Source organism: Pinus tabuliformis, chromosome J (assembly GCF_031772625.1).
Source record: "Pinus tabuliformis cultivar Carrire ecotype Pingquan chromosome J, CPIR1, whole genome shotgun sequence".
Classification (NCBI taxonomy): Eukaryota; Viridiplantae; Streptophyta; class Pinopsida; order Pinales; family Pinaceae; genus Pinus; species Pinus tabuliformis.
This window is the reverse complement of record NC_142295.1, coordinates 450,592,274-450,605,395: the sequence shown is the minus strand read 5'-3', so window position 1 is coordinate 450,605,395 and position 13,122 is coordinate 450,592,274. Positions and strand designations below refer to the sequence as shown.

Below are 13,122 nucleotides of genomic sequence, written 5' to 3'. Positions count from 1 at the left end.
ATTGATCTACCATGTGTCAAAGTTATTTGACCAGAATTATGGTAATTGATTGATGCTATCGTTGTACCATGTGCCACAATTGTTGACCAGATTATGGTAACTTATTCTACCGTGTCACAATTGTTGACCCGATTATGGTACTTGGACTTTTTAATATTGTAATCATTGATGTATTCTATAAAGCATGTTCTTCATGCTATCTTTGTCAAAAGGAAAAATGTAAAAAGACATGTTCTTCATGTCCTTGAATTTTTAAAGTTGATTTTTAGTGGCTCCATAAGAGGCCAAGTCGGCCCAGTCAGAAAGAGGAACCCATTAGACCTTCAAGATGACTATATATATGAGGCAATTCGACCTCCTCATCAACCAAGAATCTCGATCTGTTCTGAGGCAAGCGAAGGTTTGGTCTGAGGCAAGCAGGCGAAGGTCTGAGGCAAGTGAAGAACCTAATCCGAGAGTAAATTAGAAGTCTTCCCTGACGCAAAGAAGAAGGTGATATGAGGGTTGCAGGACCGAGTTTATGGAGGCCGAAATTTTGCCCTAACAGAGCAACCCAGATCAAATTTCTTGGGTAGCCATATGACTTGACTAAGAGGCTGATGGACCAGGTTTGAAATCGCTATTTGACTGATGTATATTTGTTGAACTTGATGATTTCTCTAAGGAAAAGGTTGCTGGGTTTTCCCAGGGTAAATTCATGTGTTCTTTGTGTGGCTGTTTTTTATGATCCTAATGTCTATGGTTGAAGATATTCTGTATAATTACTTTATGATGAAATTGAATGAATAAAAAAAAAATTAAGAAAATCATATGAAATAGTTATCGGATAAGAAGATCCCTAAAACTGAACAATTTGTTGGACTATAATAAATTATCTTATTATCTTATCTCCTTGTTTGGTAGTCTGTTTATTTTACTTGTTTGCCTGCAAGCTGTAATGCATTTTGATACCAAGTTTTAACAAATTTCATACATGTCACTGTAAGGTTTAGGCTTATTATCATATACTATTGTTAATGGTTTGTCTTGTGTTTAATGCATGACAATTCTGGTCATTTGCCTTTATTGAGCAGATAGTTTCCCTTCTTAATGTTAGTTAGCTTTTTCGTTTGTGGTGCAGATGAAGGCCCTCAGGGATTTGGGACTAAATGTTGTAAAAGGAATTGGGGCAATTGATTCTTCAGGGATCCACAAGAAGTTCTCCATAACTCGAGCGTAAGTTCTTTTTTATGCTTAATGGACTCTCTCCATTTCTTCATTGTTATAGCCAAACCCATATCAACGCACATTGAAGACGGTAAAATTGTATATTTTGCATACTAGATGACAACATCAGTATAATAAAAAAAAAGAACTATATAGTATATATGTTCATAAGAAAAAGGAAGGAAAAAATAAAATTTTACGAGGAAAGAATAACCCTTTAAACAGGGTCAACCTATGGTGAAGAGAAGCTTGTTGCCACACATTACATGGAAGGTTGGCCTGCATGTACTGATTACAGATCGCCCAATAGTCTATTGATGCAACCTCCCCATACAAGAGTTCTGGACTAGTGTCTGTTGCCTTGATGACTCCCATTTTATCTATCATCAAGAACAGAAATTCCCTCCTGAATAATGTATAAGTCTATCCATTTATAGCAATGAATTCAATCCTGATAAATGACATTCATAATTTCATTAGGACTTTATGAATTTTGGTAAATGAGCATCATTCTTCAGATACACTTTTCCTCTGCTACAATAATTTGGTTCTTAGCCTCATCACAGTATTATTGCATTTTGTATGCATCCAATTGTCAATTCAAGATACTAGTTCAATATAAGGAGGCATTGTTATGAGAAGTGCTCGCTTACAATTTCTCAAGAGGAGCCTCTGTTGACCTCACATGCCCATTAAATCGAGTAGGCACAAGTCTATTCCACATCTAGTCAATCATACAATTTAAAATCCAAAATTTTACTTTTTGTTTCAAGTAAATCTGAATTTTGTAGATCGTACATAAATTTGTATCCATAAAACTATAGATATTTTGGCTAATTTTGCATGTGTTTGGCTTAGAAGTCATCTATCTTTTAAAACTAGTAGAGTGGAACGATTTATCTTTTGTGGCTGTTATGCTCTATTTCATTTTCAGATTTAGCAAGTTGCATAAATTCTAGGTTTATTTGTTGTTTTAACCCTATAAATTATCACATTTAAATCTGTTAAAAGGGCTGAAACTTACGGCTGTTTATTACATGTCTATGCTGCAATTTATATATCTCTTAAGCAAGTTTTATACCTGCCAAGAGAAGATTTTAGATCTGGCACCCCACAAAAATTTCCATTTATGGGCACATGCAAAAGAAATGTCTACTCATAGACGTGTTTCACCATTAAAACAAGGTAAAAATGCTCCTATTCCCTCACTTTGCGTAATAACCTAAATAGAAAGAGATATCTAGTGAAAGAAGGCAGAATTCACTTATCTCCTAAATGTTGTTTGTAATCTCCTGGTACACTGTTAATGATTAAGGCAAAGATTAGCATACACAAGAATGTTTTTTGAATAAATTTCACTTAATTATCAGTTAATAAACCCCTAAAAAACCCTAAAAAGTTCATAACCAAAATCTGAAATTTACATTAAGTAACCAACCTAATTCACATATTTCATATCATAATAATTTGTTTGTATTTGGGTAGTAACGTGAGTGACCTTAGACTTGACTTCTCTTGCCTTAGGAACCCTAGGTGCTTTTGGGGCAACCTCCCCCGTGTTGGGCTTGTCCCACACTAAAAAGAAGGGAGTAGTTGTCTAGGTGACAGTGGCAACAATTCTCTGTTACGCTCATTCTTTGAACCTTATGAGGTCTTTGTACTAAGGTGCAAGTTTGTGTGATATCAATGGTATGATACTAAAACAAGAAGGAAAAAAATTCCTTGCAATGATACACATGCAATGAAGCAATTAATGACTACAACGAAGAAAAATTATGATATATGAGAGGAAGCATAGAACCTTTTACCTAATTTTCTCACAGGTAAGGTGAATTTGCACAGTTAAAGCTTTGTATGATAGGTGTGTTTGCAGGTGTTTGATATATTGGTGGACATTTCATGGTAGCCATGCCCTAGATAAAATAAGGTAAAATGATTTTATTAATATACAACATATGACCATGATAACTAGGTCAATGAAATTTAAAAGTACATCCAATGTTAGTTCATAGTGCGGTTGCGAAAGCAGCTCCTATTGTTCCTTTATCAAAAGAATAATGACAACTAAGTACAAAGCTATAAACTAAGAAACCAGATTCGTCGAAACCCCCCATCGTGTCCCGAATCCCACAAATTGGACACGATTCGTTGGGACACATGTTCGATTAGTGTGTCCATCATGTCCTGGATCGTGGCATTCAAAGGACATGCAAATCCCAAGATCGTCTCCATCGTGTCCCGATTTTGGGACACGTGTCCCACATAAAGGCTTGCTGTGCAGCCAATAAAGCCCAATCTGGGCTCATTTTTTACTCATTCTTGAGTGTGTCTTCTGATGTGGATGCATGGGAGCTTCTAGAAAAGGGTTTGGGAGCATTTTGGGGGTGATTCATGTTAATTTTTTTGAGGGCTATATTGTTCTTTTCTTAGATAATTGCATTTCTTCATTAACACACTAAGTTCACACCATATATGTTGATTTGGGGTAGCATCGGATGTGCTCTAGCCATGAAAATTGGTGGAGAGGCTAAAGCACATGAGATCTCCAAGACCCAGAAATGGTTTGGACAGATTGTACCCGGTTTGGGAGATATTAAAATAATTAATATTTTTAATGGAGTTCCTAAGTCTAAACTTAGGAAAATAAAATATTAATGGGTATTAATATAAAACTATGTTATGAAACCAGCTCACAAAAAGATAGAAAAGAGAGAAAACGCCTTAGAATTTAGCCTCTTCGAGGGGGCAACCTCCTTTACATTACACAAATGAATAAGTCTTGGATGATACAAATGACAAGACCTCCTTTCTATATATAGGAGTCTAAGGGGTCATAATATAATCAGAGCCGACATAACAATAATAATGTAAGGGCACAACAATAACAATAGTGGGCTTCTATGGGGCACAATAATAACAATATGGATACTACATGGGCACAATAATATAATAAGGGGGTTGCACTCATAATAATAAGGGGCTACACTAGTAGTATAGGGACCTAACATGCCTCTCTCCTTCAAAAAGTGTTGTCCTGAACGCTTGAATAGTTCTGGATGCTTCTGTATAAAATTATAATCCTTCCATGTGGAATCTTCAGTGGGTAAGTTCTTCCACTTGATGAGATACTTTGAAATTGATCGATTTCGTCACTATCGACTTCTCGGTTCTGTGAATGCTTCAGTTTCCAATATGATTTTTCCTTCCTTGTCAAGTTCTCGCAATATTGTTGGAACTGGGATCTTCGACAACTTTTGAATGAGTTCCCACTCTGCTTCGCCATTATTCCATTCATCCCTTGCTTTGTTTATCAAATTTGGTTGGATAATTATACCAACCTCTCCCATTTCTGCAACCATATGTTCAATTTCACTCCCTTGGGCATATGGATATCTATAAGGCCTGATGTTTGGAGGAACACTTCCTGGAATCAAATGAATAGCATGATCATGATCACGAATATGTGGGAGACCTTTGGGAGTCTCAAATACCTTGGAATGATTGTCCAAGGCTTTTTGGAGATCTGGAGAAATAGATGATTTCGATGTGGGAACCATTAGTGAACATAATTGTGCAATTACGCCTTGTTGTTCTTTCTTTAGAAGCTTTGTCATTCCGTTAGAACTGATTATCTTTCCTGGTTTCCCTGTGATACCCCTTAATTCAACTTCGTTTCCTTCCGAAGAAAATTTCATGAAAAGTTCTTGAAAATTAAAAGCTATTGTACTCAAGGATTGTAGCCATTGGACTCCTAGTACAACATCAACACCACCGATTGGAATGGAAAGCATTGGGCTATTCAATACATATTCTCCCATGGATAGCTTGATATTGTGGCACTTTCCAGAGCAATTTATGGTTCCTCCACTTACAACTGTCACTTGACACTCTAGTGCTGGATATAGGAAGCAATTCAATTCCTTGGCTATCTTGCAATGAATAAAATTATGGGTACTACTTGAATCAATCAACACTATTACCTTTTTCTTCTTGATATGTCCTTCTATCTTTATTGTTTGAGGAGTGGTAATTCCAACCAATGCATTACAAGATATGGTCGGATTCATTTCTTCTTTCTCTGGGGTTGATTCCTAGTGAGTACCCTTTTCTTTTGATGCTTCTTGATACTTTTCTTTCTGATATTCCACTGCTTGAACTTTCTTCTTCTTGATATGTCCTTCTATCTTGAGAGTTTGAGGAGTGGTAATTCCTGCCATTGCAATACAAGATATGATTGGATTCATTTGTTCTTTCTCTAGGGTTGGTTCCCGATGTATATCCTCTTCTTTTGACATTTCTTGATCCTTTTCGTCATTAGGAGGCCTTTCTTGTAGCAGCTTTGTCCCACCTTCCTTCAAACCTTCCATGTCTTTCTTCAAATCTTCCATGCCTTTCTTCCAATATGCTTTCATACCATTGATATCAACTTCCATGGCATAGATAAAACTATTTATCTTTTGCTTCTCTAGAATATCATTTACCCTTATATTCAATTTTTGAAAGTCCTCAATGTGCTCTGCCATTGAACCCTTTTATTTGAGATTTATCAATTGGCTAAAGAAGGTGTTGCTCTTTGTATCCTCATAATGTGCTATCATTTCCTCCGTGAAAATTGACCATGTGACAAGTGGTTTACGAGAACAAAGCCCTTTATACCATAAAAATTGATTCGGTTCTAAATAATTAGATGCAATACGTACCTTTTGTAACAGTGGTACACCATGTAGATCAAAATATTTCTCCATCTGTAGTATCCAATTTATCGGATCCTTGCCATCAAACTTCCTTATCTCGCTTTTTCTTGATTTTAGGAGCTCGATATTGAAACGACTGTAACTCTGTAATTTCGGATCTTTAAGTTTTGAAATTTCGGCCTGTAATAGCCCTATGAGTCCTCTTTCTAACTCCGCAAGTCTGATCGCAATTGGATTCCCAAAGAAAGATTTATTCCCAATCTCCCGCGATGACCTAATTATAGACTAGTTCAGTAGAGTGAACTTGTACGATGTGCCACGTGTCACTGTTTCGACCTTAGGTTCTGAAAATTATACCACACAAAATACAGTCCGTCCTCTTTCTGTAACTTCTTACGAAATTTCAATCTGATGCTCAGAGAGAAAGTTATGATGATTTTCCCAAGGTCATCTGTTTGGGATGTAATTCGGGAGTCTGCACAAACCCAACTTACTCAGATCATATATCCGAAAATATAGCGAGACAAGATCTGAAATTCGGACCTGAGGTTCAGACCAATTTCTTCTCAAATGGTGTTTTTTTCAGCTTATGAAACTTCGTAGTGAAAAAGTTATAGCGAAACTTCCACGATGACCTGTTTTAGATGAAATTCTGGAGCTTGCAAAAACCCTGAATTCCTCAGATCATTTCTTCGAAAATGTAGCGAGACATGATCTGAAATTCGGACCCGAGGTTCAGCAAAATTTCGTCTCATATGGGTTTTTTTTTAGTTTCTGAAATGTCACAAAAAAAAAGTTATAGCGAAAATTCCAAGATGACCTGTTTGGAGCAGCGAAACCCTAGAATCCAAAGCTCTGATACCAAATGTTATCAAACCAGCTCACAAAAAGATAGAAAAGAGAGATAAACGCCTTAGAGTTCAGCCTCTTCGAGGGGGCAACCTCCCTTACATTACACAAATGAATAATTCTTGGATGATACAAATGACAAGACCTCCTTTCTATATATAGGAGTCTAAGGGGTCATAATATAATCAAAGCCCACATAACAATAATAATGTAAGGGCACAACAATAACAATAGTGGGCTTCTATGGGGCACAATAATAATAATATGGGTACTACATGGGCACAACAATATAATAAGGGGGTTGCACTAATAATAATAAGGGGTTACACTAGTAGTATAGGGACCTAACAAACTGGGTTAGAAGGTTCCAAAAGTCATGGATCAAGCCAAATCTAATCTTAGCCGTTGATTAGAGATTCAATCTCGGCCATTGAAGGACCAACGAGAAAAGTATAAGAAGAGGCTTGAGGGTTAGTTGGAGAACACACTAGAGTGATTAGTCATTCATTTTGCTAGAGCGGGGTTGCTAAGCAAAGTTGAATCAGTGATCAACAGTGAGTACGAGGCAGAGAGGCAGAGACAATACTGGGAGACTAGCACATAAGCAGAGAGAGCGAGAGAAACAGTCAGTCCAGGCTACGCAGAGCCCAACAGAGGCAACGCAGAGCCCAGAGAGACTGCGTCATCCACACAGAGGGCAGAGGGAGTGACATAGAGGCTCCCAGAGGCTGCGCAGTGCCTTAGAGGGCTGACGCAGAGGGTCCTGGGGTTGACGCAGGTCAGCAGAAGGCTGACGCAGAGGCCAGAAGGGCCAGCGCTAAGCTTCAGTTGTGCCGGAGAGGGTTTTGTGGGACAAGTTTCTGAATACCTGTTTCCAAATATAGAGGTATTGTTGTCGTATATTTTTCTCTGTCGGGTGAGTCGGTTAGGCACCCATTTGTACTCAGAAAGATTGCATAATAATATAACCCTCAGAATAGCTGCATCGGTTTTCCCACATTGGGTTTTTCTAGGGACATTTGTCCAAAAATAACGGTGTCACTTGTGTGCTTGTTTTGTTTCAGTTGATGATTTGTAGACGTTGTGACTGTATTGTGTTTATTTCGGTATTTAGATGTAGTAAATAACTTGTTCTAATTTAAACAAGTAGAAGAAATAAAATAGCAGAATACAAATTAATTTTCTAACTGATAAACTTAGAAAATTCAACATGGTATCAGAGGGAGATTGCATATCACAAGAGCGCTGAAGGCATCAGCTAAGCATAGAATTTGCAACAGAATTAGTTGTCCCAAGTGACAGTAGTTGATCCTTGCAGAAGCAATAGAAGAAGGGTTGACGCAGAGGGACTGCGTCATCAGTCCGGGCCAGAGAGAGGCCAACGCAGAGGCTGAGGAGGGCAGAAACAGGCTCACGCAGAGGCCAGGAGGGATGACGCATTTGGCTGAGGGAGCTATTTTGACGGTGTTGGATTTGCGCAGAGCCTAGAGGCTCAATACTTCAGTTGCTGGGGCGAAGGAAGCTATGGGAAGATTACGGGAGTGAAGCTGGTGGGGTACTATGGTCAGAACAATACCAAACAGGGCAAGACCAAGGTAGAGGGAGTTGCTGCCGAGGCGGCTTTCTTCAAGGAATCTGGATCAGTGTTGCAATTGCATAGACGATCGGAGAGGGGAAACTTGACGTTGGCAGAAGGATTTCCAGGAGGGAAATCAGGACTCAGAGGGAGTCCAGAAGAGAACTTCCAGACGGGAATTAGAGAGACTCAGCAGGAGTGGAACAGAGAATTTCCAGGAGGGAAGTAAAGAGACTCGGAGGAGTCGATAGAAGAGCAGCGAGATAGCCGAGAATGCGCTGAGGGATCAGGACAGGCTGGACGTAGCGTCCAACTTTGTGATCTGGAAGGCCAGGATCCTGTCTGTTCTGTGTGCCATGAGTGCTCATGTGCCACTTGAGAAGAAGTGGGAGACATCGAGCTGTAGTCAGGAGGAGTACAGGCGATGAAGGGCAGGATCCTTGAGGTACCCAACCTCTTGAATTATACTTTGCTACGGGAGCCCCGAAGAGGAGTAACTAGATTGACGGATGTCGGTAGAGATGGATGCGGATGAAGCAGCGGAGAGTGCTATAGTACAGGAGTCCCAGGGCAGCGCGAGGCTAGCAGGCTACAACAATGCGAGAGGCACAGGAGTGTTGCACCAGTGTAGGATGGCACAGAGAGGTGTGCAATGGTGTGAGATGTAGGGAGTTGTTGCAACAACGCAGAGGTCAATAGAGGGAGCACTTGTTAGTGGCAGAGAGAGCTTCAGCTTCGGGAGTGTTTCTTGCCTGATAGGGATGTTAGAAGTTGGGTGGATTAGTTACTTACTTCTCAGTAACTGAGTTGTAGTGCAGGAGGGGGTTGCAGTAGCACGATGCAGCATGATGAGAGGGGGTTGCAGTGCAGATGCAATGTTGGGAGGATGGACCAGCAGCAGCATGTGTAGAGGGAGTTGTCGTACAGATGCAACAGTGGCAGTGGTAGGGCCATGGGAAGCAGTACAGGATGCAGAAGTGCAGAGGATGTTGGGCGGGGAGGCCTAGCATCAACACAAGTACCGATGCCGGATAATCAGAGTGATACTCAGTGAGGAGTATTACTAGAGCACAATCCTTGCTAAGAGGGAGTGTTGATTTGGGGTAGCATCGGATGTGCTATAGCCATGAAAATTTTTGGAGAGGTTAAGCACATGAGATCTCCAAGACCCAGAAATGGTTTGGATAGATTGTACCCGGTTTGGGAGATATTAAAATAATTAATATTTTTAATGGAGTTCCTAAGTCTAAACTTAGGAAAAATAAAATATTAATGGTTATTAATATAAAACTAGGTTAGAAGGTTCCAAAAGACATGGATCAAGCCAAATCTAATCTTAGTCGTTGATTAGGGATTTAATCTCGGTCATTGAAGGACTAATGAGAAAAGTATAAGAAGAGGCTTGAGGGTCAGTTGGAGAACACACCAAAGTGATTAGTCATACATTTTGCTAGAGCGGGGTTGCTAAGCAAAGTTGAATCAGTGATCAGCAGCGAGGGGCAGTGAGTACGAGGCAGAGACAACACTAGGAGACCGGCACAAAAGTAGAGAGAGCGAGAGCAGTAGTCAATCCCCAGGCTAAGCAAAGCCCAACAGAGGCAGTGCAGAGCCCAGAGAGACTGCGTCATCCACGCAAAGGGCAGAGGGAGTGACGTAGAGGCTCCCAGAGGCTGCGCAGTGCCTCAGAGGGCTGACGCAGAGGGTCTTGGGGTTGACGTAGGTCAGCAGGAGGCTGATGTAGAGGCCAAAAGGGCCAACGCTGAGCTTCAGTTGTGCCGGAGAGGGTTTCGTGGGACAAGTGTTCTGAATATCTGTTTCCGAATATAGAGGTATTTCTGCTGTATATATTTTCTCTGTCGGGTGAGCCAGTTAGGCACCCAATTGTACCTAGAAATATTGCATAATAATATAACCCTCAGAATAACTGCACTGGTTTTCCCACATTGGGTTTTTCTAGGGACATTTGCCCAAAAATAACGGTGTCACTTGTGTGCTTGTTTCTTTCAGTTGATGATCTGTAGATATTGTGACTGTATTGTGTTTATTTCGGTATTTAAATGTATTAAATAACTTTTTCTAATTTAAACAATTAGAACAAATAAACCAGCAGAATACAGATTAATTTCCTAATAGATAGACTTAGAAAATTCAACAATATCATGATTACATTATTCAGATTTACATCATTATTCATCAGTGTATGCAGCTATATAGAAAGAACAACATCATTATCATCAATGCAGCAGAACATAAAGGAACAATAGAAGAAAAGCATGCACACATAGAGACACCAAGATTGGTCCGAGACCAGGGAAAAACCCACTATGGGGAAAACCCTTGCAAATTCTTCTTCTTCTTAGATCGTCATAAAATTGTTTCAGCAGAAAGTACAATGAGCCCAATACGTAAAATTGCAGTAGAGATTTACAGAACAAAAGTAGATTGCAGAACTACAAAGCAACAAAGAGAAACCATTTATCCATCAAACTACTGAAGCCAACTGAAGGCAACTATCAAATCCTAGATCAAAACTTTGGACGCTCCTAGCAAGGCACACTGCAAGCGACTGAAACTTCCTGGTCGCTCCCTTAGCCACTGTGTGCAAGCATCTGTCACTGACCTGTACGCTCCCTAGAAGAATGTATGTGTGCGTCTGGGGACAAACACACACTGAACTGTTCCAAACCCCCAGTCTCTCCCTTCCAGCTATTGTGCAAGCGACTGGTACTGCCCAGTCACACCCTTAACCTCACTACGCAAGCGTCTGGGGACCAACACTGTTTGATCTCGTTCAGAAACCCTAGACACTCCCTTAAGGTTTATGTGCAAACGTCTGACATTGCCCAGACGTACCCTTGACCACTCTGTGCGTGTGTTTGGGGACCAAATTGCCCGATCTGCTTCAAAAACCCTAGACGCTCCCTTCAGGCTTATGTGCGAGCATCTAAGACTTCCCAGATGCACCCTTGACCACTTTGTGCATGCATCTGGGGTCGAAAATACTCAGTTACGTGCGTGCGATCGAGAAACAGAAACCCTAGATCTGTGCGAGCTTCAACCCTGTAGTTTCGGACCCTTGAGCGAACTTCCTCCGTCAGACCTGTGTGAACCAAGACAATAGAAGAGAGTAGAAGATGGATTGATCAATGTGTCCAAATGAGCTTGAGGTCTCTTCTATTTATAGGCTTCCATGAGGGTCCACTTGATGTTGAGGTCGACTTGTCCAATTGTACATATGCATAGGGCCGACCTGATCCAATATGCATGTGTGCGAATATAAATTCAAAAACTAACTTCTGCTTGTCCAAATGAGGTGATCTTTAGGTCGATTTTGGTCCTCTCAAAAAGAGGAATCTATTGCAATTATTATCTTCATCATATGAGCTGTCCAAAGTGGAATTTGACCGCAGTTGCATAATTTTAACACTCCCTCTCAACTAGGGAGAATTCCACTTGCTGATATTTGTTCATTGATCAATATGCCATTCAAGTGTCATCACGTATTGTCATTGATCATCTCTGTCATGTAGTCGTCATGCCATGACCATCTCAAGTATCTCATCATCACAAATCATCAATGTACATCTCGATCCATCCCTTGCTTATTCCTACTTATCTCTTGATTATTCCTGCTTATATGTTGAACATCTCGAATCTAAAAGAAGAATTTTGACATCAGAGGGGAGCCCAATCTACCACCCTCTGTCCATTGGGCTACTATCCAGAATCTCGGCGAGGAGCTAAATCTACAATGTATATCATCATCGAAGAGCATACCATCAGGGTGTGAAAATTCTGAAACCCAAAATCCTATTGCAACAACTGATGTTAATTCTTCTAATGGTTAGTTCTATTAAAAAATTTACTTGTTGTGTGCTACAGAAAATATTGAATTAAACACACTGCATCCTTCACAAAATAAATACTGCGGAAGAAATAAAAATACTAGAAGAATAGATGCACACACACACAAAAACACAGTTATTTTTGGACTAAGTCCCTAGAAAAACCCAACTCGGGAAAACTGGTGCAACAGTTGAGGGTTTTAATATTATGCAGTAGCAAATCTGAGTACAAGACTATGAGTGCTCAAATCTAGCTATCCATATAGAGAAATCTCTGACAATAAATCTAGCGAGAAAAATCTCACTCCCACAGGGAATCTGACACTGACCTTGGCCCAAGTTGAGTTGTTCTTTGTTGCCTTTGCACAGTCACTGCGTTAGCCTACGCAGTACTGCGTCCCCACAACTCGGAACTGCTTTCCCTCTCTCTATTTGATCAACTGCTATTTGGAATATGGATCCTCTTGGTCTCCGGACTGTCTCTTCGGCTTCTGGAACTGAATCACTGCCTCTCCCCTGTGAAATACGAAATCCCCTCTAAAGCATTGCGTTGCCTTTGCGTGGCTCTGCATTTCCTCTCTGTGGCACTTATTGCCTCTCTGCAGTGCACTCACTGGAACTAGAAAAGCTTCCTCCGACCTTACTACCCCTGCCCCTTTCTCACTGCTTCGAGCTCACTAGCTCTCTCTCTGGCAACTCAGCACTGCTACTCAGGGAATTGATTTGCTAGTGAAATTGAACTGTTGGTGTGTATATTCTCCAAGCCGATCGAGTTTCTTCTTATAATATCTCTTTGAGACATCAACGACCACGATTAAAACTTAATCAATGGCTAAAATTAACTAGAACTCGATCCAAGTCTTTTTCTAGAACATTCTCACTATGAATTAATTAATACGCTTTAATTAATCATATTTGCTAATTTTAGACTTGGGAAATATTAAAAACTGAT

At 40.2% G+C, this 13,122-nt stretch overlaps 1 protein-coding gene across 1 annotated transcript in view; it reads left to right on the top strand.

Annotated features, from left to right (window-relative positions):
- Positions 1 to 13,122, top strand: part of LOC149227759 (ACT domain-containing protein ACR11-like) — a 464,039-nt gene that overhangs the window by 125,023 nt on the left and 325,894 nt on the right. Inside the window, exon 4 of the mRNA XM_089377915.1 lies at positions 1,121 to 1,215. Coding sequence (XP_089234041.1) covers positions 1,121 to 1,215 — 95 coding nt within the window. The remainder of the gene's footprint in view (positions 1 to 1,120; positions 1,216 to 13,122) is intronic.